This window comes from Hoplias malabaricus, chromosome 5 (assembly GCF_029633855.1).
Source record: "Hoplias malabaricus isolate fHopMal1 chromosome 5, fHopMal1.hap1, whole genome shotgun sequence".
Taxonomy (NCBI): domain Eukaryota; kingdom Metazoa; phylum Chordata; class Actinopteri; order Characiformes; family Erythrinidae; genus Hoplias; species Hoplias malabaricus.
Window position 1 is genome coordinate 19,621,319 of NC_089804.1, and position 27,863 is coordinate 19,649,181.

The 27,863-nt window shown below is 46.9% G+C and overlaps 1 protein-coding gene across 3 annotated transcripts in view; it reads left to right on the forward strand.

The window, feature by feature from the left end:
- Positions 1–27,863, forward strand: part of LOC136696490 (E3 ubiquitin-protein ligase RNF123) — a 147,321-nt gene that overhangs the window by 12,727 nt on the left and 106,731 nt on the right. For all 3 annotated transcript variants that reach the window (XR_010802621.1, XM_066670928.1, XM_066670929.1), the window contains exons 19-31: positions 340–411; positions 1,244–1,364; positions 2,198–2,299; positions 12,496–12,596; positions 12,981–13,173; positions 13,681–13,826; positions 18,667–18,750; positions 20,697–20,804; positions 21,061–21,238; positions 22,158–22,232; positions 23,568–23,655; positions 25,851–25,938; positions 26,946–27,030. Coding sequence is in view for 2 of the 3 variants with exons in the window: in XM_066670928.1 (XP_066527025.1) it covers positions 340–411; positions 1,244–1,364; positions 2,198–2,299; positions 12,496–12,596; positions 12,981–13,173; positions 13,681–13,826; positions 18,667–18,750; positions 20,697–20,804; positions 21,061–21,238; positions 22,158–22,232; positions 23,568–23,655; positions 25,851–25,938; positions 26,946–27,030 (1,441 nt within the window). In the remaining variant the exon portion in view is untranslated. The remainder of the gene's footprint in view (positions 1–339; positions 412–1,243; positions 1,365–2,197; positions 2,300–12,495; positions 12,597–12,980; positions 13,174–13,680; positions 13,827–18,666; positions 18,751–20,696; positions 20,805–21,060; positions 21,239–22,157; positions 22,233–23,567; positions 23,656–25,850; positions 25,939–26,945; positions 27,031–27,863) is intronic.

The following is a 27,863-nucleotide window of genomic DNA, read 5'->3' on the forward strand; positions in this document are numbered from 1 at the left end:
AAACACGGGTCCAGCGCTGTGATTGGCCAGACTCAGACGAGGGGGCGGGGCCTTTCTAAAGTCTCTGCACTTAACGTCAGAAACAGAGAAGAATCAAAACGCCTCGTTTTATATGCCATCTTTTCTGATTAGAGCACGCATAAAACTGACTGGGTCTTGTTTTACAGTGTGTGGGTTGGTGCGCAGGTTTCTGACTTGTGTTTGTTTGATTATAAACTTGTTTATCTTCAGCATCATTTTGCATGTCATACAGCCAAGAGTAACCGTGTTTGTATTTTGACGTTAGTATTTATCCTTGCCCAGAGAACTGCTGTGTGCATTCACGTCTCTCTTCTGCAGGGGGAAGCCTCTCGCTACATTTTCCTCAACAAATTTCGCAAGTTCCTTCAGGAGAACGCAAGTAACCGAGGGGTAGGACATTCACATCGCACATTCACTTTCAACCTGCCACCAGATGTGAACCTCTCAAAGCCTCTGTGCAGCACAGAAATGTTTGATTTGTAATGCTTCATAAATTTTTATTAAACAATGCATACCCTGTCTCAGATGAAATAGAGACTACATCTGATCTTTGCCAGGGGTCGTTTACACAAAGCCTTTAAGGCTGAGAGTAATAATGGCGTCAGTAAATCTGAGGCTGCTGTCATGGACCGTATTTAGCACAATTCCAATTTCTTATCAGCCACTGAAACGGCAGTGCTGAAAAGTCCAGTTTGGTTCTGACAGCGAGGCATTTCCTGTATTTCCCGAGCAGTCCGACCCTGAGCTGCGGTACCTGTTTCTTTCAGGTCAAATGACCTCAAACCATTGTTCTCCCAATGTGTTAATTTATTACTTCCACCTCTGAAAACCTGGGTCAGGGAACATTTCCCAGTGTTTTTGTGAAACACCATGTCCTTGTCACTCTTCTAAATTTGAGCTGAAAAACACCCGGGCCTCAAAGTCTGAGAGTGTGACTTTGGTGTCCCCTTGAATTATTTGGGTCGAGTTGACCCTTCTCCTAAAGTCCCCTGTATTCCATGGCGAGACTGAGGTTTGGCCTATTTTCCTCATCCTCTGATCGAAAAGACTATGAAAGACTTCATGGGAATTTTTAGAGGACAGACCTGCCTTTTGATGTGGGGTGAGAACTTCAGATGTTTGTCACAGCTTTAATGTGTTTTATCAGTGTTTCTTTGTGTGAAAATGAAGATATCATTCAGATACGATTCCTCTCTGACTCTCTCTCTCTCTGTCCGATCAGAACCCCACAGTGCTGTGTCCTCCTGAATACATGGTGTGCTTCATGCATCGCCTCATCACAGCTGTGAGGAGCTACTGGGACGAGGGAAAGCGAAAGAGCCCGGGGTCCATCAGCAGTGAAGGTGAGGACGCTGGGGCAGGGAGGCCAAGCTCAGTCAGACTGCTGTTCTTGTTCTCGTTCTCATTTTTCTCACCTGTGTCTTGTTTATTCTCGTGTTTTTAGTTGTAGATGTTGTTTTGTGCTTTTTTTTTTATTGCCTACCCACATGATTTTCCCACATGAACGCTCCTATAATCCAATGCCCACACAAAGACGACAATGATGAGGCTTTAGCTTGCTCTTTAAACCACTCATGAAAACGGGATTAGTGTCAGAAACTGTGAAGCAGACACGCCCACTGCTCTCCTATTGGCTGGGCATAGATTTGCCTGCAGTGTGCTGTGGTAAATTTGAAAACTATTAAAGTTTGTATGAAGCTGTGTGTCTGAGAGCCAAGTCTGTGTGGTAATGGTTAAAGCAGAGAGCCTTAGGGCTGAAAGGTGGTTGGTTCTGTTCCCACGAGCGGCAGGAAAACTGGGGGCGGTGGGAGTGAAGGAACAGCACTGTCCTCCTCCTCAGTTCATGGCTGAGGGGCCCTTGAGCAAGGCACCGAACCCACAACTGTTCCCCTGGCACTGGGGATGGGTTTGTGTTCACAGCCCCTAGTGCACTAGTGTTTGTGTGTGTGTGTGTGTGTGTTCACTGCCACTGATGGGTTAAATGCAGAATTCCCCTTTTGTTTGTGTTTGAATGTTCAGCTGTAAATTTCCCATGTTCTGTGTGAAAGAAGATCTATAAACCACCCCCAATTACAGTGGAAATTCTGTTTAGTGAGAAGCTTTATATCTGCAGTGTTCTTCATGTTGCGTTTGTTTAACTTGCAAGTGTTTTAATCTGTGTTTCTTTTCTGTGCAGAGGCCTATGTTCCCCCTCAGCTTTTCTACAATGGGAAGGTGGATTACTTTGACCTCCAGAGGCTGGGAGGACTGCTCTCACATTTAAAGAAAACACTGAAAGGTTTGACACTCATTCCCAGTGATTGTAATGTTGTTGTAAACAAAGCTTGATGCCTGATCTTCTGCAAAATAGAGGAGGTCAGAGAGTGGGAGAAAAAAAGACAAAAAAGACTCGGGTAATTGTGTCTGAAGGGCCACTAGGGGGCGATAAATGATAATTTGTTGAAGGAGAGTCTCATTGACTCTGAGCTTTTGACACCCAGATTGCCTTCTCTATGAAGTGGAAATGAGACAAGGTGTGTGTGTGTGTGTGTGTGTGTGTGTGTGTGTGTGTGTGTGTGTGTGTGTGTGTGTGTGTGTGTGTGTGTGTGTGTGTGTGTGTGTGTGTGTGTGTGTGTGTGAGTGAGTGTGAGAGAGAGAGAGATTGGGTGAATGTGGGGAAACAGTAAACAAGTGTGTGTGATTGACTGGTTGTGTGTGTGTGTGTGTGTGATATTGATATTGGTTGTGTAAGGGTGTGTGTGTGAGTGACTGCAGCACTGATGAAGGGGTTACAGAAGATGAATGAATGAATCAATAAGCAGTAACTCACTGGTCAGGTCTAATGTGGCGTGCTTTATTTTATTTGTGTTACTCAGCTTTCGTTAGAAATTTTCAAATATTAAATCCACAGATTTGCATCAGATTATAATTAAAGCATCAATATCTGGGAGTTTATGAGGTGTGATTATATCTGTCTCTGAGGTAATATTCTGTGTTTATGGCTTTGTAGGTGATTTATTGGCTTTTTTTGGGGCAGTTGAGAAGGTTTCCTCCGCTCCTCACGTCATAAGAACTGGAGGAGACAGATGAACACTTAAGTTTGTTTTCTTGTAAAGTTTAGAAACAGTTTCCCCTTCTCTATCGATCTCCTCACTGCTCCCAGCAACACGGCATCGATCCAATGACCTTTGATTAATCAGCATCAAGTGGAGAACAAAGTGTGTTTTACAGAAACGGCCGGCGCTGTCGGTCCTCGTGGTCGGAATGGGCTTTGTTTACCGAGAGTCAGAGGTAAGGGGTGCTGTCCCGGGTGGATTTGTGACCTCATAAAATCTCAGAATTGACAGCAGTGTGATGGACGTCTGCATCATTAAGGAGAGCTGAAATGCAGATGGATATTGATCTCCCCGAGGAGACCCCTGCTCCGTAGCAGAGCGGCGCTGAGCCCTGAGATTAAGGCCGAGCAGATGAAGCTGTTCAGGTGGAAGAGGGAAGATGGATGATACTTTCTTGAAGATTTCCACTCACTGCTTTTGTTTGCACTTCTTTCTCTCTCTCTCTCTCTCTCTCTCTCTCTCTCTCTCTCTCTCTCTCTCTCTCTCTCTCTCTCCCCCTCCCTCTCTCTCTTATCATCCCTCACTTCCAGGAATTCAGCCAATGCTGCGGTCTGTTTGCTTCAAATAAGCTTAAGTGATAATGGGTCGGCGCTCTGGGATTCAGTCTTTGTGATTAAAACTAAAGCGGAGGTGTTGACTGTTTGGAGAAGGCAGTGAAGAGTGTGTGTGTGTGTGTGTGGGGGGGGGGCTATGCATTATGCATATGACATTTATTTAATTTCTAGACAAAATGGCTGGTGATTAAGTGCTGTTTATTCATTTTCAGCTTCAGAAAACATAAACCAATCATCAATAACATTCAAACTTCTAGCCTCAAGCTACTGTCTCTGACTTTACATCTACAAGGAGGACCACCGAGGGAGGAGTGTCTCACAGAGTGGACAAAGAGTGGACACAGGGTTTAAAAACTCCAGCAGCACTGCTGTGTCTGATCCAGTTAATGTTTATATGTTTGAGCTTGAGCTCTTTCTGTCGTCTGGTGAGAGCTAAGTATCGTCAACTTAGAAGAACGTGAGCTTATCAAATAATTTACTTTTTGACATGAAAGTAAAGCACTCTTAGGCCACTTCTCTCTCTCTGTCTCCGTCTCTCTCTCTCTGTCTCTCTCTCTGTCTCTCTCTCTGTCTCCGTCTCTCTCTCTGTCTCCGTCTCTCTCTCTGTCTCTGTCTCCCTCTCTCTGTCTCTGTCTCTCTCTCTCTGTCTCTCTCTCTCTGTCTTTCTGTCTCTCTGTCTCTCTGTCTCCTCCTCCTCAGCCCATGTATTGTTTGATTAAACTCTGATGATTAGAACAAGGTGTTCGTCTGTTGGATCTCTTCTGATTCTCTGGAAAAGCCATGTTCTTTCTCTGGCTGATTTCCTGCCGCTGGCCTCTTTCCGAAGTGGCTGAGCTCCGGGAGTTAAACACGGCTGCGGGTGATAGAGGGGAGATGAGGGAACGCGGGTGATATTTGTTTTCTGTCCACTGTGACATTTCTGAAGCTGCACTCCCACCCCCCGGCTTTGACAAGACGAGAGACAGGAAATTAAAAAAAAGCGAACCCTCCACCTCTCGTCACTTGATGATATCGATTGGGGTTTTAGGGCGTCCTGGGTCTTTAGGGGCTGACCTTTCTTACGTGAGCTCTTATGTCTTCAAAGCTTCCTCTGTTTTTCATCTCGGCTCTGAGTTTGGCTTGAAGTGCAGCATTCCTCACCCTGCCTCTCATCGTAATGATTATCTCAGAGCGGCTTGAAGGGCAGCATCGATTCTGCCGTGACATCATCATCATTATCATTGCCATTTTTGTCCGATAGTGCTTATTGACTGCCCTCTTCGGTCCTTGGGCTCGGACATCACTAACCGCTCTTCACTCTCTGGTGTGTGTGCATGGGAAATGGCCTCTGTTTGTGTCTGGAGTAGCTGTGTAAGGTCAGAATGTCCCTGCTGTATCTCTATTTTTGACCTGATAATGTTTCCAGAACCATATGAAAATAACAGCTGTTGTTTACACAATGTTCAGATTCCACCAGAAAGAACCAAAAATGCTTGATGTTAAGTTTTGTTACATTAAACGAGGTTGAAAGTTGACGGTTTCCTCCGGGTGACTGTCTGTGAGGAGTGTGGTGTGTTCTCCCTGTGTCTGCGTGGGTTTCCTCCGGGTGACTGTCTGTGAGGAGTGTGGTGTGTTCTCCCTGTGTCTGCTTGGGTTTCCTCCGGGTGACTGTCTGTGAGGAGTGTGGTGTGTTCTCTCTGTGTCTGCGTGGGTTTCCTCCGGGTGACTGTCTGTGAGGAGTGTGGTGTGTTCTCCTTGTGTCTGCGTGGGTTTCCTCCGGGTGACTGTCTGTGAAGAGTGTGGTGTGTTCTCCCTGTGTCTGCGTGGGTTTCCTCCGGGTGACTGTCTGTGAGGAGTGTGGTGTGTTCTCCCTGTGTCTGCGTGGGTTTCCTCCAGTGACTGTCTGTGAGGAGTGTGGTGTGTTCTCCCTGTGTCTGCGTGGGTTTCCTCCGGGTGACTGTCTGTGAGGAGTGTGGTGAGTTCTCTCTGTGTCTGCGTGGGTTTCCTCCAGGTGACTGTCTGTGAAGAGTGTGGTGTGTTCTCCCTGTGTCTGCGTGGGTTTCCTCCGGGTGACTGTCTGTGAAGAGTGTGGTGTGTTCTCTCTGTGTCTGCGTGGGTTTCCTTCCGGTGACTGTCTGTGAAGAGTGTGGTGTGTTCTCTCTGTCTGCGTGGGTTTCCGGTGCTACGGTTTCCTCCCACACTCCAAAAACACACGTTGGTAGGTGGATTGGAGACTCAAAAGTGTCCGTAGTGAATGTGTGAGTGTGTGTCGCCCTGTGAAGGACTGGCGCCCCCTCCAGGGTGTGTTCATTCCTTGCGCCCAGTGATTCCGGGTAGTTTCCGGACCCACAGTGACCCTGAATTGAATAAGGGTTAGAGACAATGAATGAATGAATAAATGTGTAGTATGTGAGTGGCTGTGAGATATTATAATATCTCAGTGTAGTTTGATGATTTTTCAATTAGAAGTAAATGTTTTAGAAAGCGTTTTAGCCTCAGACCCAAATGCTTTAATAGAGAAAATTAGCAGCTTGGTGCTCAAACATGGAAACAGGAGGTGTGTGCGTGTGTGTGTGTGTGTGTGTGTTAGAGAGAGAGTGTTTCACTCTCAGCATAAATAAAATGTAATCTACCTTCTGAACTCAACAATAACAACACATTGTTTACATCTCCTCAAAAAAAGCTCACACACCACTAGACTCTTAAAAAAAAAAAAGTGTAAAGTTATGACCAAATACGGTAAAATGATTAAATAATACGTTAAATCCCAGTGTCCATTAGAGCGTTAGAGAGATTCCACAGCGCTACCTGAATGCAGTCTGCTCAGGATTTAAACTTGGTCAGAGCCCTGGACACAGTTGTGGTCATACCTCCGCTCTCCTTTAAGGAGGAGATATCCAAACTTCTGCTTAAGTCTATATCTGTTCCCTCTGAGGTGTCTCTCTGTGGTGAGATCTGATGGAGCTTGAATCAGGGGCCACTCTGTTCTTTCTCTAACCTTTTACCGTCTTTATAATCTTTACCGTCCCATTTGCTCGATTCACCCCTGTGTAAACCCTCAGTAGTTTTAATTCAGCCCTTCGTCACCTGTGAAAGAGCGATGGAACAAACCCAAGACTCACTCGAGCCTGGTGGACAAACCCGAGGCCTGTTATTACAGTTTGCCAGATGAGCTTGGCAGATGGACTCGGTGTCTTTTCTCAGGAGTGAGTTTCAATTTACAGCCAGCGTCACACGCGGGGCAGCGATGCTCCCTGTTCTTGGCAAAGGCTGCTTGTGCACAATAAAAAACAATCTCAGTAACATTTTATTCTGATGGTTTGCTGAAGATACTTTGTGATTGTGTCAACAAAATATTCTCAATTAGAAAATGTTCACAGTTAGTACCTGTTTTTATTTTTGTAACTTCACGTTTTGATATTATTCATTCATTCATTCATTCATCCACTGTTTGTAACCCTTATCCAGTTCAGAGTGGCGGTGGGTCCCGAGCTTACCTGGAATCACTGTGTGCAATGCAGGAGGGAACACACCCTGCAGGGGGCGCCAGTCCTTCACAGGGTGACACACACTCACCCCCACACACACTTTTGAGTCTCCAATCCACCTACCAATGGCACCTCACAGACAGTCACCCGGAGGAAACCCACGCAGAGACAGGGAGAACACACCACACTCCTCACAGACAGTCACCCGGATGAAACCCACGCAGACACAGGGAGAACACACCACACTCCTCACAGACAGTCACCCGGAGGAAACCCACGCAGACACAGGGAAAACACACCACACTGCTCACAGACAGTCACCCGGAGGAATCCCACGCAGACACAGGGAGAACACACCACACTCCTCACAGACAGTCACCCGGAAGAAACCCACACAGACACAGGGAGAACACACCACACTCCTCACAGACAGTCACCCGGAGGAAACCCACGCAGACACAGGGAAAACACACCACACTCCTCACAGACAGTCACCCGGAGGAAACCCACGCAGACACAGGGAAAACACACCACACTCCTCACAGACAGTCACCCGGAAGAAACCCACACAGACACAGGGAGAACACACCACACTCCTCACAGACAGTCACCCGGAGGAAACCCACGCAGACACAGGGAAAACACACCACACTCCTCACAGACAGTCACCCGGAGGAAACCCACGCAGACACAGGGAAAACACACCACACTGCTCACAGACAGTCACCCGGAGGAATCCCACGCAGACACAGGGAGAACACACCACACTCCTCACAGACAGTCACCCGGAGGAATCCCACGCAGACACAGGGAAAACACACCACACTCCTCACAGACAGTCACCCGGAGGAAACCCACGCAGACACAGGGAGAACACACCACACTCCTCACAGACAGTCACCCGGAGGAATCCCACTCAGACACAGGAAGAACACACCACACTCCTCACAGACAGTCACCCGGAGGAAACCCACGCAGACACAGGGAAAACACACCACACTCCTCACAGACAGTCACCCGGAGGAATCCCACGCAGACACAGGGAAAACACACCACACTCCTCACAGACAGTCACCTGGAGGAAACCCACGCAGACACAGGGAGAACACACCACACTCCTCACAGACAGTCACCCGGAGGAATCCCACTCAGACACAGGAAGAACACACCACACTCCTCACAGACAGTCACCCGGAAGAAACCCACACAGACACAGGGAGAACACACCACACTCCTCACAGACAGTCACCCGGAGGAAACCCACGCAGACACAGGGAAAACACACCACACTCCTCACAGACAGTCACCCGGAGGAAACCCACGCAGACACAGGGAAAACACACCACACTCCTCACAGACAGTCACCCGGAGGAAACCCACGCAGACACAGGGAGAACACACCACACTCCTCACAGACAGTCACCCGGAGGAATCCCACTCAGACACAGGAAGAACACACCACACTCCTCACAGACAGTCACCCGGAGGAAACCCACGCAGACACAGGGAAAACACACCACACTCCTCACAGACAGTCACCCGGAGGAATCCCACGCAGACACAGGGAAAACACACCACACTCCTCACAGACAGTCACCTGGAGGAAACCCACGCAGACACAGGGAGAACACACCACACTCCTCACAGACAGTCACCCGGAGGAATCCCACTCAGACACAGGAAGAACACACCACACTCCTCACAGACAGTCACCCGGAAGAAACCCACACAGACACAGGGAGAACACACCACACTCCTCACAGACAGTCACCCGGAGGAAACCCACGCAGACACAGGGAAAACACACCACACTCCTCACAGACAGTCACCCGGAGGAAACCCACGCAGACACAGGGAAAACACACCACACTGCTCACAGACAGTCACCCGGAGGAATCCCACGCAGACACAGGGAGAACACACCACACTCCTCACAGACAGTCACCCGGAGGAAACCCACGCAGACACAGGGAGAACACACCACACTCCTCACAGACAGTCACCCGGAGGAAACCCACGCAGACACAGGCAGAACACACCACACTCCTCACAGACAGTCACCCGGAAGAAACCCACACAGACACAGGGAGAACACACCACACTCCTCACAGACAGTCACCCAGAGGAATCCCATGCAGACACAGGTTCCAGGTCTCTGGAGCTGTGACGGAGACACCACCTGCTGCACCACTGTCACGTCCTTTTTTTTTAAATTATTTTCTACATTATAAATGAATGTGGAAGACATTAAAACTATAAAGGAACACATATGGAATTATGTAGTAAACAAACCAGAATGTGTTTTATACTTTAGACTCTTCACAGTAGCCCCCTGTTGCTTTGATGACAGCTTCACACACTCTCTCCGTTCTCTCAGTCGGCTTCATGAGGTCGTCACCTGGAACGGTTCTCAGTGAACAGCTGTGGCCTCGTCGAGAGTTAATCTGTAGAACCGCTCCCTTCTGAATGTGTCTGAGACTGTAACTGGGGTTGTGCAGAGGTAGGGGCTGGTACACAGCTCTATACAGTGACTAGCTCTACTCCACCAGTCACTGATGAGGAGACGTGTCCAAACTTTTGACTGGTACTGTACAATAAAATCCAATGCAGTATAATCTGAACAATGTATGTTTGAATTATACTGCCTAGTCTGCATGTCTAATCTAATCTGATCTGATCAGGGTCTACTCAGAATCTATGGTGTCAAAATAGGACCTAATTTCTGAGAACCAACAAACAACATCCATAACCAATAAATGTCATTTTGTAATTGAGAAAACTGTCATAAAATCAGGTTTGTAAACCGAACATTTCTGTATAGAATCATCTATTTTGAGTTTAATATCACTTTCATTCCACCTTTTCTCAGTTGCGCTTCTCTCAGTCTCGCTTTCGCTTCCAGAAGTTTCTTGCTTTTGACTTTTGATGGGGTGCGGGATCTAGACAGTCATTGGCTGCTTAAGTTAAGCCCCGCCCATCCATCTGGTTTAGCACACCCCGCTACGTCAGTGAGAGCACAGCAGTATGACCCTGACTGGAAAAAGACCGACCGGCAAACACAGGTAAGCCATTTCAAATATGTATTAACGACTATGTCTTTTAGTAATACACAGTTCCTCATAGAGACTTAGTCATTTTGCAATCAGGGATAGGGTGTGCAGAATCAGCTGCATGGGTGGGGCTTAACTTTAGCAGCCAATGACTGTCTAGATCCCAACACCGTCAAAAGCGAGAAACTTCTGGAGGTGAAAGTGAGACTGAGAGAAGCGCAACCGAGAAAAGGCGGAATGAAAATAAAAACAGATTTTTGAAGAATATTAAACTCAAAATAGACGATTAAATACAGAAATATTCTGTTTACATTCTGTTTTCATAACTCTGAACATTAATGACAGTTTTCTCAAGTACAAAATGACATTTATTGGTTATGGATTCTGTTTTTTGGTTCTCACCCTGAACACCGGCTTCACGCACTCTCCCAATCACACACACACACACACACACACACACACACACACACACACAGCTGTGGGGGTTTTCACACAGTGTAAACACACTAAGACCTGGACATACACTGAATTCAACAGGGTCTTAAACCTCAAATCTAGCCCTGATCCTCATGGTGTTTACAGCCATTTATTTGGGTGTGGTGTGGATCTGTGAATGTGTAGCTAATCCGTGATATACGCATTAATGTTGTGACCAGAAAAATGAAGATGAAAATGGATTGTGATGCCCCTATTGTACAGTACCATCCAAGTCAAGGGACTGTGGGCAGTTAATGGCTGAGACCTCACGGACACGGTGTTTACTGTGGGGTGTTATCGCAGTAGCCTCACCTCATAGAGGTCGCGTCCTCAAGTGCTGTGGTGATGAAGATTCAATTTGAACCCCTCTCTTCAGATTAATGCCACTGTATTTCACACGTCACCTGTGCAGTGTCCCGTCACAGATACGATTTACGTTTGGAGGGTAACGTGCTGTGATGAGATTATTAAATGTGCATTAGGTTCAGTGAAGGTGTGGAAAGGTGAAGCTGGGGATGTTATGTAATAGTAGTAGCCAGATCTTTTCTGGGCCTGTCAGCAGGGGAGCAGTGCTGCTTGCGTAGATTTTATTGCACCTGTGTACGTGTTAACAGCAACCTCAGAATGGATGAATGTCCCTCTACGCTTGCTGTACCTTGGGGTAACACACTTGAGCTACCTGTTATTACACAATGTGATATAACTCTGTATCAAAGCAAATTCTAAAACTTGAATATGGCTGCACTGGAGAGTTTTTATCTGTGTGAATGATTCTGAGCTGATTTCAAAAGCATCCCTCGGCTACCTAGGCCTTATCAGTATGAAATAAAGTGAGGAGGTTGTAGCCCAAAGTCTGTTTAAGCCTAAAGCATTCGCAGCAGCAGTTAAGGATTCTGTACTGGCGCTTTTCCACTGTGAGTGAGCTACTCGACTCCACCAGGTGATTCAGGTCCTGGTTCTGGAAGCGGGTTCTTGTTTAGTGGCTGTTCTCTCGTGGTTCAGAGCGAGTCGAGTAGGGACTAAACCGTGGCGTGTAAACCTTGCAGAGCTCTGATTGTCCAGAGAGAGTCGTCACTCTACGCCACGCAACACAGACGACCAGCACCAACTCTCCATCTGTAAAATCTCCAGCTGCAGCAGAGATCACGTTTGTTTATATCCGACTCACGACGGCAGCTCGTAAAATGACGCCGTGGTCTTTTGAAGAGTTTCAAACGCTCCTTGGATCAGTGGCCGACGAAAGAATCCAGCGAGAGCAAACTCTACTGATCTGTCTGAACTGATGACGGAGCTGTGTTCAGTCCCAAACAACAACAACACGCCAATACACCATGCGTACAGTAGGCTAGACACCATCTGGTGGAAAAACGTCAAAAGAGAATGCATCCTCTTTGTTTCTGTTTTCTGCAACTTTGTAGGACACCCCTGGTGAGTTCTAGATCCACAAGAATGCCAGGCATCCTCCAGGATGAAGTTCTCCTTGCTCTTGCCTGTTAGTGTCCAGGTTTCAGTGCAGAGCCTTCAGCTGGACAGAGTAATAAACATGTGGCTTTAGAACCTAAGAAGCTTGTTTGGACTTGAAATGTAATGCAACAGGCTCATATTTTTTCCTGAGGCTCCTGTCAGATGTACACTGCATGATCCACAGAACATTGATTTTATTTTTCTCTGTCTAAATGCAGGTTTTATAAGGAATGCACAGCGGTGTGTATGTGTGTGTGTGAGATAGGGACTGTCTGACGTTCTCTCTCACCTAGCACTGCGACAGAACTGAAAGCGTGTTATGAAGTTTACCCATGCTGGCTGTGTTTGTTTGTATTTCTCTTGTTAGATGACCTCGCCACCAAAGCCAACATTATCATCGACCCTGCGGAGATCCAGGCCGCGTCGATGGACGATCTGGACGAGGACGAGGAGAGCGGAGCAGCGCAGGTGAAGCCTGAGTTGCCACTGCATTCTGTCATTGTTATGTTTAGGGAAAGGGCAGCATCTACAGTACCATCTCAAACCACTGGTGAACAAGGATCAGACACAGCAGTGCTGCTGGAATTTTTAACCCTCCCAGTGTCACTGCTGGACTGAGAACAGTCCACTGACCAAAAACATCCAGCCGACAGCGTCCTGTGGGTGCTGTCTTTGGGCATCTACAAGGTGGACCAACGAGGGAGGAGTGTCTCACAGAGTGGACAGAGAGTGGACACAGGGTTTAAAAACTCCAGCAGCACTGCTGTGTCTGACCCTTTCTACACCAGCACAACACACACTAACACACCACAAGTGGACAGTGGTTTATTTGTGGGTGATGTTTGTGTACAGCGGCCCTCTGGAGCAGCGGCGATGGGCGGAGCCTTGGCCAGGCCAAGCTGGCTGAGTTCTCCCACACTGGGCCGAGCCAATCGTTTTCTCAGTACGGCTGCCGTCAGTCTGATGACCCCTCGCAGACCCCTGGCCCCACCCGAGAAGGTTAAAGTGCGTACGCTGCCTGTGGAGCAGAGGACCGAGGAGGACAGTGAGTTACTGACGAGTGTTTTGGTGTTGTTGTTGTTGTTGTTGATTGTGTGGTGGTAAACAGTGTCGGGGTTGAATGGGATCTTCATGTTCTGGGTTTGAGTGAAGTACATAAGCTGTGCCTTGGGATTCAAACCTGTATTGTTTTTTGTGCAGCAGCGGAAGTCTTTCTGCTGTTATGATAAGTAGCACAGCGTGATAAGAAAGGCTTAGTGTTGACGGCACTTATATTATCCCCAGCCCCCATAGAGCATCACAAAGCCCTCTCCGCCGCCAGGAACCACGATTTCCAGCCCTACAAAGGAAGTCAGCGGGAAACCAATTAGCCAGGCTTGGAGTGACGGAGAAAAAAAAATCACCTTCCTCAAGAAAACGATGCCAGGTTTTGAGACCTTGCCGAGGGATAATTTGTTCTTTTTTTTCCTCCCAAATTCCCCACATCTCTTTCTCCCTCTCTCTTTCTCTCCATCTCCTCCCTCTCCCCCACCCCCCCACCCAATGATTCCAGTCGAGGGAAGCCATGGTAACGATGGGCTGTTGCTGGGGCGACCACTGGAAGAGCCAGACCAGCCAATCACGGAGAAGTCCCTGCTGGAGATCCTGGACGGGATTGTGATGATGTACAACCTGAGCGTTCATCAACAGCTGGGCAAGGTGAGATAGCCGTGAGGGCCGGCCGTCCCCGTGTGTACGTGCCAGGAAAGAGAAGGAGAGGCAAGCGGAGCAGAAAAAAGGGCCGAGGCTAATAACGAGACGAGGAGAGACGTTCCCAGAGCGGAGGTTGAGCCATGTTTGTTGACATCTGTTGATGTTGAATTCACTTGGTGCTGTTCCTCGTCTCTTTCAGAGAGTGGTTTCTCACAGGGAGGAGGAGTGCTGTTTTTCACCCTGTCAATCATGTTTAAGTTCACTGAGCTGACACCCACACCAATCTTTCTGCATTGACCTGCGCAAGAGCATACTGCTATTGCTTTGAATCCTGTGCATTTATCTGTATGAGGAATTCAATTCGCCCCCCACCCCCTTTAGGTCAAGGTCACTGCTGATATAGATCCTCCCTTTAAAGCCCCCTCTGGTGTGATAGAGCTTAATAAAGGGTTAATAGTACACCGTGAAGCGGAGGGATACGTGTGATGTTAAAAGTCCCATTGTGGTACTGCTACATCAATGCCCCGATTAAAATCGACGTCTAATAGATATATATAAAAATGCGCTAGATGTTTGAACACTTCTGTGAGCATTTGATGGCATTCAGCTAAAGGAGCATTAGTGAGGTTAGGTGCTGAAGTTTCATCATTAGTTATGGATCACATACGCCATTCCATCGCAAAGATGCTGGACGCTGCTCTACCGCTCCTGATGATTTCAGTGGAGAGGCTGCCATCAGAAGGGCATTAAAGACAATGGCGCTTGTGTGAACAGATGTGGCCAAACTTTTTTCTGGTGTTTTATGATCCATTTGATGTCGTTTTGAGGGAGAAGATGAGTTTGCTGTTTAGACTCCCAGAGTGTTTGAGGGGGGAAAATAAGCTGAATATGAAGGACCTAAAGCAGCCTTTTTAGGCGTAAAGAGGTAAGTGCAGTTGTTCGGAATAATGTGTATTTAATGATACGTTTTATAACGTCCACCGCCTTATGGCCCCCTCCTTTAGAGTTTCACTGTCCTGTCACAGCTCTCACTCTAATTGAATCGAACAAATTGAGTCTCAGGGCGAAGCCTTCTCACGCTGACCTTAAGAATGCATTAGGGCACGGTGGTCCACCAATCCTGTTACTGCACTGAGAGTACATTATGCTCTGGCTGCAAAGCATCCTTTATGCGGTCTTCTTTCATCTGAGCCGCGGCAAGAGATGCACTCACAATCCATGAAGGTGGACATAATTCGAGCTCCCTGAAAAGTGCTTTGCTAGGCAAAGCCCCATGCGCCATCCACTCTGTCTTCATAAGCACGGCCTCCTTCAGCTCCAAGAGCGTTATTTCATTGAGAGAAGTGTGGAAGAAGTGCAGCTTTTGTCCTGTTTATATTCTAACTTGTTGGTTCAGCGTATACCTCTCGTAGTGTTTTGCAAGGTCAGGGAACTGATCCTGGACGTACTGCATCGGTTAGGGAAGGGTAATGTAGGATACTGAAATCTACCCCTGCACAAATCACATTCTTTAATCGCCACAAACGTACAAGTGGCTAAGAAGCCGGTCATTCCTAGAGGTTCCTTATCGGTCATCACTTCTGACCACTCCAAAATGAATACGCTTTTATTCTGAACCAAACACAGCGCCTCCAACAGGATAGAAAGCCTTGCGCATCGTTTCTGCAGTGATAGTAGACATGGTGCACACAGAGAGCTCTGCACAGTGTGAACATGCACACGCCAGGACTCCTCTGTCACCTGAGCTACACCAGGAGAAAATCTCACTGTGCTGGTCAGTTTCTATCCTGATGACAGTAAGGCCACTAGGGGGCCTTTGGAAAGAGGCTTGGTGAAAGATTTCAGTAAAGAATAAAAAAAAAAGGGTTAGATCTGAAAGGAATGTGTCGCATCTGTTTTTATAAGATGTCGGATCTTAAGTGACAGCTCTACTTCATTAATGTACGTTACACTAGCTTTGAGGGCAAGTGTAAAACTAAAGGTGCAAATTATGTAACACCCAATATATCTTCCTTAAACTCGAGGTAAAGGGAACGTTGTTGTAAATCAGTTTTTTTTGCCACCTTTTCCTTTAGGATGCCACTTTGATTGATGTGTTTTGATCTCGGTTTTGAAATTCCAGTCTGTTTATTTATTTATATGTTTACCTATTTATTTGCTCTTGTAGTCACAAATCCAATTCCAGACAAAAGCTTCAGACATGAGCTTTAACTCAGGCAGCGCTTCGCTAACCACGCTGAAATCGTCTGGCTGTCACGTCGCAGGCCGCGCGTAATTGATCAAAACAAGTTGTTGTTGAAAGGAAGGATGTGAGAGAAACAACACGGGCGCGGGCACCGTTCGTTAACATCGTTTGTGTGAGCGCCGTCGTCTCCGTTACGTTTCTCCGCTCCATTGAATAAGGCCTGCACCCGGACCTGCAGCAGTTAAGTCTCAGTTGTAATTGAATGGCATTGAATTACGCTGTACACGAGGCTCACTGAGCACTTTCCTGAGCGCACTGAACCCTGTAATCACACTAAGCCTGTGTCACAGGTAACAGCTGGATAAGACCAGTGTCTTTTTGATATTCAGAACACATACCACGCTAAATGCTGACTCTGTGCTTATTAAACTGCCTGTAAAGGTTCGTAATCGTATTAGAGCAGTGTCTGGCGCTGAATGATGTGCAGTGAGATGTTCAAACTGTAAAATGGAAAAGCTCTCTTTTGTTCAAACAATGTAACAGACCTGCAATGTTACTTAATACGAAATACAGCATCTGAAATAGTTTCGTCAGGATTGCAGGCACAGCAGCTGAACTAGAAGAGGATGTTTTGGGCTGTTTGAGACGGACTGGGTTCCACTGTGAAATCAGGGATGGGAAGGGGGGCTTTTGTCCAGCGGAGTGTGGCTCATGGTCTGAGTTATGGGTTTGCGTACTGAGTGAGGTTTAATTGGACCGTGGTGGCTGGAAAAGTGGTTCTAGTGCATTTTAATCGTGCCACAGTGGCTCACAGAGTGGAGCTGTTGTTGAGAATACAGAACACTAAAATTCAATTCATGAATGGATCATAATTTTCTAATTATTCTTGGCACAGACATTTTTTCAGCATCTCTGTCTGTTCTGTGTTCAGTGACTCTCATAAAATCATCACACAGCAGTAATGAGTAACATTCATTCATTCATTCATTCATTGTCTGTAACCCTTATCCAGTTCAGGGCACCAGTCCTTCACAGGGCGACACACACTCACACATTCACTCACACACACACACCTATGGACACTTTTGAGTCACCAATCCACCTACCAACGTGTGTTTTTGGAGCGTGGGAGGAAACCCACGCAGACACAGAGAGAACACACCACACTCTTCACAGACAGTCACCCGGAGGAAACCCACGCAGACACAGAGAGAACACACCACACTCTTCACAGACAGTCACCCGGAGGAAACCCACACAGACACAGGGAGAACACACCACACTCCTCACAGACAGTCACCCGGAGGAAACCCACACAGACACAGGGAGAACACACCACACTCCTTACAGACAGTCACCTGGAGGAAACCCACACAGACACAGAGAGAACACACCACACTCCTCACAGACAGTCACGTGGAGGAAACCCACGCAGACACAGGGTGAACACACCACACTCCTCACAGACAGTCACCCGGAGGAAACCCACGCAGACACAGGGAGAACACACCACACTCCTCACAGTTACTGAAACATCAGTGGGCCAGTGGTGGTCCGGCGGAATCATTCTCACCTGATCTTGTTTTGTAAACTCAGTGGCAGTTTAAAAAGTTTCTTATAGTGATGAGAGTATGTTGTGACAGTAGGTTTGAAGTATCTTGCTGGCTAGCGGTTAAAGGTAGGATATTTGGACTGTGATAGTGGGTTTGCTGGTGGAGCAGGACTGGAGTTCTGGTGAAATCTGACAGAGGGAAACACACCACTGCTCTCATATAAGTCCCGGCTCCTAACACTTTTCCCAGAACCCAGATTTAAGTAATCGGACGATGAAGAGTTTGTTCGTCAGATCTTTGTCAGTGAGTCAGTGTCTGGCCTTGTTTTAAGTTTGGCGTGATGTTTTTTTTCTGAGAGTTTATAAGAGAATTTGTCTTTTAACTCTCCTTTAATGTTCTTTTTAAATTATTGCACTCTTCTTTCAATCAAAGCTTGTATTGAGTGACATTTCTCTGATTTCTTGAGCATGCATATACTCAGTAATCAGCCTTTTCTAATTGGACGACTGCACAGACTGGGACTGTATTGATGGCGATCTCTCTCAGGTTTGGGAATGCGTAACTGAAGCCAAGCATTGTTTGAATTTAGCTCTAAGCATAAACCTTAGGCTGTGCTCTTTCTGCTGTTTGGTTCCCTGGGAGTTGAGTGTTAAGACTTCAGTGTTAAGATGAACCACACACTAGCTTTACGGTCCGATTCTGCCGTGAGCTCCTGCCCAGGCCACTGTCTTTCATTTTTTTTTATTATGGCGCTATTACACAGGAAATACCTGCTGCTGTTTCTCTGCTGGAGCTGGTATTGCTTTCTGCGTGATGTACCCTCGCGACCTTTTCATTCTGTCTCGTGGATTTGGTCAGTGGCGCAGATTTGGACTCGTCAGGCAGCAGGTATTGAGGGCTCTGCTGTGATAATTGGCCCTTTCCTCCCCCCGTAGGATTGCTGCCTATTTTTATGGCACTGAGGACTCCTGCAGTGTAGCCAGTGATGACTCGATGACCAAACACTGCACTGGAGCAGAAGAAACTGAGACCAACTCGCCTCGAATCCTGGGTTTTTGGAGTGCTTTGAGTGGGCGATTCTGACTGTGTGTGTGTGTATTCTCCACAGATGGTGGTTGTGTCAGATGATGTGCATGAGTATGCTATCGCTCTGAAAGACACAGAAGAAAAAATATCCCGATGCCCAGGAAGAGTAAGCTCACTACACTGGCATTACATTGGAAGTAGATTTGGGCTACTTTCTCAAACACACTCACACCTGTCACTCACACACTCACACACTCAGACCTGTCACTCACTCACTCACTCACTCACTCACTCACACACTCACACACTCAGACCTGTCACTCACACACTCAGACCTGTCACTCACACACTCAGACCAGTCACACACACTCACACCTGTCACTCAAACACTCAGACCTGACACTCACACACTCAGACCTGACACTCACACACTCAGACCTGTCACTCACACGCTCACACACTCAGACCTGACACTCACACACTCAGACCTGACACTCACACACTCACACCTGACACTCACACACTCACACCTGTCACTCACACACTCACATCTGTCACTCACACATTCACATCTGTCACTCACACACTCACATCTGTCACTCACACACTCAGACCTGACACTCACACACTCACTCACTCACTCACACACTCACACACTCAGACCTGTCACTCACACACTCAGACCTGTCACACACACTCACACCTGTCACTCAAACACTCAGACCTGACACTCACACACTCAGACCTGTCACTCACACACTCAGACCTGTCACTCACACACTCAGACCTGACACTCACACACTCAGACCTGACACTCACACACTCAGACCTGACACTCACACACTCAGACCTGACACTCACACACTCACACCTGTCACTCACACACTCACACCTGTCACTCACACACTCAGACCTGACACTCACACACTCAGACCTGTCACTCACACACTCACACCTGTCACTCACACACTCAGACCTGACACTCACACACTCAGACCTGACACTCACACACTCAGACCTGACACTCACACACTCACACCTGTCACTCACACACTCAGACCTGTCACTCACACACTCACACCTGTCACTCATACACTCACACACTCACACCTGTCACTCATACACTCACACACTCACACCTGTCACTCATACACTCACACACTCACACCTGTCACTCACACACTCAGACTTGTCACTCACACACTCAGACTTGTCACTCATACACTCACACACTCAGACCTGTCACTCATACACTCAGACCTGTCACTCATACACTCACACACTCACACCTGTCACTCATACACTCACACCTGTCACTCACACACTCAGACTTGTCACTCACACACTCACACACTCAGACTTGTCACTCATACACTCACACACTCAGACCTGTCACTCATACACTCACACACTCACACCTGTCACTCATACACTCACACCTGTCACTCACACACTCAGACCTGTCACTCACACACTCAGACTTGTCACTCATACACTCACACACTCAGACCTGTCACTCATACACTCACACACTCACACCTGTCACTCATACACTCAAACCTGTCACTCATACACTCACACACTCACACCTGTCACTCATACACTCAAACCTGTCACTCATACACTCACACACTCAGACCTGTCACTCATACACTCAAACCTGTCACTCATACACTCACACACTCAGACCTTTCACTCACACACTCACACACTCAGACCTTTCACTCACACACTCACACACTCAGACCTGTCACTCACACACTCATACACTCAGACCTTTCACTCACACACTCACACACTCAGACCTGTCACTCACACACTCACACCTGTCACTCATACACTCACACACTCACTCCTGTCACTCATACACTCACACCTGTCACTCATACACGCACACACTCACACCTGTCACTCACACACTCAGACCTGTCACTCACACACTCGCACACTCAGACCTGTCACTCACACACTCGCACCTGTCACTCACAAACTCACACAGTCCCACCTGTCACTCACACACTCACACCTGTCACTCATACACTCACACACTCACATCTGTCACTCACACACTCCCTCACTGACACAGTTTCACACTGTGTGCTGTGTGTGCAGAGAGCAGATATTCTGGAGGAGCTGCAGAAGAGCCAGAAAGTGTTTGCTGAGAAGCTGAACCACCTGAGCCGCAGGTTGGCCTGGATCAATGCCACCATTTACTCCAAGGTACAGGGCTCCACTAATCAATGGCCAGATCATGTACTTTTATTTTTAAAGTGTGAAAAACAAGGAAATTCTTAAGAAGTTGTGCCCGGGTTTTGCCTAGTATTGCACTACTGGGCATCTGTGGCCTGTTCTGCTGTCTATTTTGCAGTTATTATTCATTCAGACTGAGTTTTCTCTCTCTCTCTCTCTCTCTCTCTCTCTCTCTCTCTCTCTCTCTCTCTCTCTCTCTCTCTCTCTGTGTGTCTGTGTTGTGCAGGAGAAGATGCTGGATGTGTACTGGCTGCTGCGTGTTTGTATCCGTTCCATCGAGCACTCAGACAACACCGGATCCCTGTTCGCCTTCACCCCCGAGTTCTACCTCAATGTGGCCATGAACAGCTACAGCGCCCTCAAAAACTACTTCAGCCCCTCCAACAGCATGGAGGAGCTCCCAGGTGTTCACCCAACACCAGCAAAACATCAACTAACACCACCCAACACCAGCAAAACATCTCCCAACACCAGCAAAACATCATCTTACACCACCCAACACCAGCAAAACATCTCCAAACACCAGCAAAACATCACCCAACACCAGCAAAACACCACCCAACACCAGCAAAACATCACCCAACACCACCCAACACCAGCAAAACACCACCCAACACCACCCAACACCAGCAAAACACCACCCAACACCAGCAAAACACCACCCAACACCAACCAACACCAGCAAAACACCAACCAACACCAGCAAAACACCAACCAACACCAGCAAAACACTATCCAACACCAGCAAAACAGCATCCAACACCAGCAAAACAGCACCCAACACCAGCAAACAACACCCAACACCAGCAAAACACCACCCAACACCAGCAAAACACCACCCAACACCAGCAAAACACCACCCAACACCAGCAAAACACCACCTAACACCAACCAACACCAGCAAAACACTATCCAACACCAGCAAAACACCACCCAACACCAGCAAACAACACCTAACATCACCCAACACCAGCAAAACAACACCGAACTCTAGCAAAACACCACCCAACACCAGCAAACAACACCCAACACCAGCAAACACTAGCAAACACCACCCAACACCAGCAAACACCACCCAACACCAGCAAACAACACCCAATATTTCTACTGCACTTATTTCTTTATTGAAGCAGCTGTACATGAGCTACTGCAGCACAGTTAGAGGAGAAGTTCCTACTGTAAAGCGTTTTACAGCCTGCTGACTTCTGGAAGCTGTGCAGTTTCATCATTTCACACATTTACATTTCTAAAATATTTGATCTCATGCTTTTGAATTCTATTTCATCCAACTTTAAAGTTGCTGTGTTTGTGTTTTTCTCTCAGGCTACGAGGACACGCTCACTCAGCTCGCTGCTATTCTCGCCAAGCACTTTGCCGACCCACGCATCGTGGGCACAGGTAAACACACACCTCACTGTTTTAGAGAGAGCTGCTGTTTCCTGGCCATGTCATGACCCTGAGTGCGGTTCAGTCCCCGGCCCGGTCCAGACGCTCCGCTAATGAACACAGAGCTGTTAGGATTCATGAGACAAATATTAAATTAGAGACTGGGGCCTGGTCTGCATTTTTCCACAGACACACACTCCACTCTCTCTCTGCTTAATGTACCATATCTCTCTCGTGCTCTCTCTCTCTCTCCCTCCATTGTGCTTTCATTCCTTACTTATTTGCCTCTCTTCCTCTGTTCTTATTCCTCCACTCTCTCTCTTTCTCTCTCTCTCTCTGTCACACAAACACACACACACATTTTCTCTTCTCTTTTCAAGCTTTCATCTCATCTATATCCCTCTTTCTTTTGCCTTAAATATTTCTGTATCTTTGTACTTTCCTCTCTAATTTCTTTTCTCTCTGTCCCTCTCTCTCCCTCCCTTTTGCTCTCTTGCTCATTTCCTCTTTGCTCATGCTTGCTCCCTCCTTTCCCTCTCCCTCCTCCCATCCATCTCTCCTAATGTTCTATCTGTGTTCATTACCTGCAGCGAAGAGCGCAGAAGGGATCTGGTCTGGTAATGTGTGAGTGATCTGTTAGGGAGATATTTTAATGGGAATTCTTTAAACCGAATATAGCCAGTGGCTTCTGCGGCCCATTCCTCACCCAGATTAATTCTGCATATAAAGGTATAATTAAAAGTTATCCTGCTCCTCTCTCCAGCAGTGTATGAACAGTTCTTTAATGTGTAAGAGCTGGTCTGTGTGCACTGAGTTACTGGGGGAGCCTGATTTGTTATAATGCCTTACAGATAGGGGATCTGTTCCAATAACACTTCCATGACTCCTCACTGTGAGTGGCCTGGACTGGTCAATGCTGACGTAAGTAGAAACTCATCTAGCGAGATGCCCCTCGGCTTCATTTTGTCAGATATAATCCTTAATAGATCTGCTGTTAGATACCGTCTGGCCTCATCCTCGGACCTGTATCAGTGATGAATCCTAATGACGTGTCCGGATGCAGCGGTGGGATTATTGATGTAGTGTGTCATCTCTTGTGCCGCCATAAGGCCTCGATTCCTTGTTTTCTCAATTAGGGCCGAGATGAGCTTTCCAGGAGATCTCACAGATCATTGATCGCAAACAAATTGAAGTACACACACACAGACACAAACACAGACACACACACACATTACCATCGTAATACCATCCCTGAAAATGAGATGTTTGCCTCTTCCCTAGTCTCCAGTTGTTTTTGTTAAACTTTGTCATAAGCGCTAAATGATCTTTGCTCCTTCTCCTCTGTAGACATCAAGGACTCGCTGATGCAGGCCCTCGCCAGCTACGTGTGTTACCCACAATCCCTCAGAGCAGTGGAGAGAATCCCAGAGGAGCAGTGAGTACCTAGCGCCCCAGAGTTCACTCATAACACAGCGGCAAACGTCTGTCACATCATTAACAAACTACACTGTATACACACAGCTCCTCGCTCCCTCTACAGTGAACTATGTCAGTCACAAACTACACTGTACACACACAGCTCCTTGCTCCCTCTACAGTGAACTACATCAGTCAAAACTACACTGCACACACACAGCTCCTTGCTCCCTCTACAGTGAACTACGTCAGTCACAAACTACACTGTACACACACAGCTCCTCGCTCCCTCTACAGTGAACTACGTCAGTCACAAACTACACTGTACACACACAGCTCCTCGCTCCCTCTACAGTGAACTACGTCAGTCACAAACTACACTGTACATACACAGCTCCTTGCTCCCTCTACAGTGAACTACGTCAGTCACAAACTACACTGTACACACACAGCTCCTCGCTCCCTCTACAGTGAACTACGTCAGTCACAAACTACACTGTACATACACAGCTCCTCGCTCCCTCTACAGTGAACTACGTCAGTCACAAACTACACTGTACACACACAGCTCCTCGCTCCCTCTACAGTGAACTACGTCAGTCACAAACTACACTGTACACACACAGCTCCTCGCTCCCTCTACAGTGAACTACGTCAGTCATAAACTACACTGTACACACACAGCTCCTCGCTCCCTCTACAGTGAACTACGTCAGTCACAAACTACACTGTACACACACAGCTCCTCGCTCCCTCTACAGTGAACTACGTCAGTCACAAACTACACTGTACACACACAGCTCCTTGCTCCCTCTACAGTGAAGTACGTCAGTCACAAACTACACTGTACACACACAGCTCCTCGCTCCCTCTACAGTGAACTACGTCAGTCACAAACTACACTGTACACACACAGCTCCTCGCTCCCTCTACAGTGAACTACGTCAGTCATAAACTACACTGTACACACACAGCTCCTCGCTCCCTCTACAGTGAACTACATCAGTCATAAACTACACTGTACACACACAACTCCTCGCTCCCTCTACAGTGAACTACATCAGTCACAAACTACACTGTACACACACAGCTCCTCACTCACTCACTATTTTGGAGCATTTCTATTGGTCCATTCATCATGAAATTTTCCCACAGTGTGAAGGACAGCTGCTGTGTTCAAATGATGTAGTAAACTAAACATCCACAACCACGGAGATCAAATTTGGGCCACTTTTACCTGCTGTGTGAACGTAGCTGTAGCAAGTGTGTATAATTGCTAGTTCCAGAATCCCATCTGCTAATTGGCTGCCACCCACTGTCTTTCTGGTGCCAATACCCCACGGTCAGAGACAGAAATGACCAGAACTTGATTTACTCCATCCGTTCGGTTGTTATGGGTACAGTATTAATAACTGTTGCATAATGTGTCATACATATCACTTGCAGTGATGCTCTTTCCTTTTAATCACGTGGTAGTGTGATTATTAAGAGCTTAAACCAACCTGAGAAATAAATCAGAAGCGGATTATTCGGTATCTCATCTGCACACATCCGTAAATAGACTAAGACAGATACCAAGGGACATCTAATATGTGGATGAAGTTAGTGAAGTGTTTAAATTACAAAAAGTCACTTTCACATACAGTGTATGTTCACATTAATGTGTTGATCTGGAGCCCACCAACCCACACACTGTGAAACAAGACCCCTGCAGTCAGTTTTCTGTCAGAAAACACGGGATAAATCGAGTCGTTCTGATTTTGCGTCGCTTCTGACGTCAATTACAGAGACTTTAGAATCACCCCGCCCCCTCGTCTGAGTCTGTCCAATCACAGCGCTGGACCCGTGTTTATGTGAAGTGCAAAGACAAGGTTAAACTCAGCAAAACAGACACAACGAGCGCAGAGAAATAAGAGCACTGAGTAAAAACGAAGAAGAAAGAGAACAGAGTGAAAACGGCTAAAAACCAGAGCTTCTGCTCCTCGCTCCTCACTGCTGTGCGCTCGGGGTCGGGGTGAACAGCGAGTGGCTCATTATCATTTAAAGGAACAGGTGCTGAAAGCGGGCGTTCTGAACAGGGCTGTTTACACAGGGGGAGAACACTGCTGTGGGGTTTAAACTCTCACTCCACTTTAAACTCTCAGTGTTATTGTTAGTGTAAATGCCTCTGTAGTTGTAGAAGTAAATGACGGTGTACATTCCTCATCTCTTTAGGCGTGTGGCTATGATGAGGAACCTGTTGGCTCCATATGAACAGAGACCGTGGGCTCAGACCAACTGGATCCTGGTTCGTTTGTGGAGGGTGAGTGTTTCTCTCCATTTCTCTTTCTCACTGTGCTGTATGATGTAGCCATTATCCTGTACCCTGAGCGCCTCCAGCCTTCAAAAAATCAGCCGAGCCCTTTCCCTGCCACTTATATCAGGGGAAAGACACTGAAACTGAACGCAGAGAGTTACTGTGCAGGAAGGAGTTCTACATTCACTTGTCATTTATAAACCTGAGCGTTTTTCTGCAGAATTCATATAAATAGAATTATTTTTACACTCTGCTTTTGTGAAATTGATTCACAGTGAATGGTAATGTGACATGTGTACATACTAAAATATACAAAGTATAAATACACTGTACACAGTGCTGTCCTTCACCGTGTTAGAGGGCACCTGTTTGTTTACTTGAGCTCGAGCTGTGTCTGTTGACTCTTTGGCTGGAAGCGGATAAATATCGACAGGCAGCTCATCACTTCCTCTTTAATGAATTCAAGGGATGAAAACACTGTTAAAGCCTCTTCCTCGTTCCTGGATTTAACCCCAGACCACTCCTCTTTGCTCAGAGTTACTGACGAAGACGATATTCTTTCAAAAAATGTCTGAGCTGTGAGTCTGCGTATTTGTTCTGTTTGCGCAGATCTATGAATACGTCGCCTGCAGTTTGGTGATGAACCGGTTCCTGAGAATTATGATTGAATGTGTTTAGATGAAGTGTGATACGTCTTATTTTCCCTTGATTATTTACAGTGTTTATGGTTCCTCTTCATGTGGAAGAGTTATTGATGTGTCTGTTTTATTTTCTTCTGATCTCTCTCTCTCTCTCTCTCTCTCTCTCTCTCTCTCTCTGTCTCTCTGTCTCTCCTCTCTCTCTCTGTCTCTCTCTCCCTGTCTCTCCTCTCTCTCTCTGTCTCTCTCTCTCTCTCTCCCTCTCTCTCTCTCTCTCTCTCTCCTCTCTTCTCTCTCTCTCCCTCTCTCTCTCTCTCTCTCTCTCTCCTCTCTCTCTCTCTCTCTCTCTCTCTCTCTCTCTCTCTCTCTCTGCAGGGCTGTGGTTTTGGATACAGATACACACGGTTGCCTCACCTGTTAAAAACCAAACCCGAAGACGCCAACCTGCCCAGCCTTCAGAGTGAGCACCTCCAGTCACTTACTCCCAGTTCATTCTCACTCACTTCTTCTTTCTCTATTCCCTTTTACTCCTTCTTTTTCAACCCTCTATATTTAAGTCCCTGTCACTCTTCCTGTTTCTTCTTACCCTCTTTTTCCCTCTCTTTCAGTCTCTCATAGTCTCATAGTCACTTTCTTTCTCCCTTTTTTTTCCTTTCCTCTCTCACTCTTCCTCTCTATGCTACTTTTTAATTTCCCTGTTTTTTTTCCTTCAGTTGTGTTTTTGTGCCCAATCGTGGGCTGTCCTTGCTCTCTGCATGTTAATGCGTCTGAAATATAGAGTGTAGTTAGTGTGTGTGTGTGTGTGTGCGTGTGTGTGTCGGTGCGGTATGTGTCAGCCCATCACGTTAAATGACGCTGTATTAATGTCCCCCTTTTCGTGCCAAAAACAAAGCACTAAATCTTCCTCATCAGCGCTGACACGCACGGCACCGCGCAGCCGAGAGCAGCCTATTAATAGTATCAAAGAAAACAAATACAGCAAAGAGCCGTCATCCATCAAACGCTGGAGTTTCAAGATACTGTTTTCTAAAATTGTCTCCGGTTTCATTCCCATGGAAAATCCTTGTATGGTACTTTTCTATTTTGTGGCTCTGGGAGCGATCTCGCTGACCTGTGTGTGTCCGGTTGAGTCGTGTCCTGTTCGCAGCTTTTGATTAATCTGTAAAAAGAGTTTACAGTTTTAGACCGTTATAATGGTCATCGATTGTTCACAGCCATTTCTGTGATCTATAAACCTTTAATGGTTCACAGTGACGCCACACAGTGCTTTATCACAGCACCAGTGACTGCAGT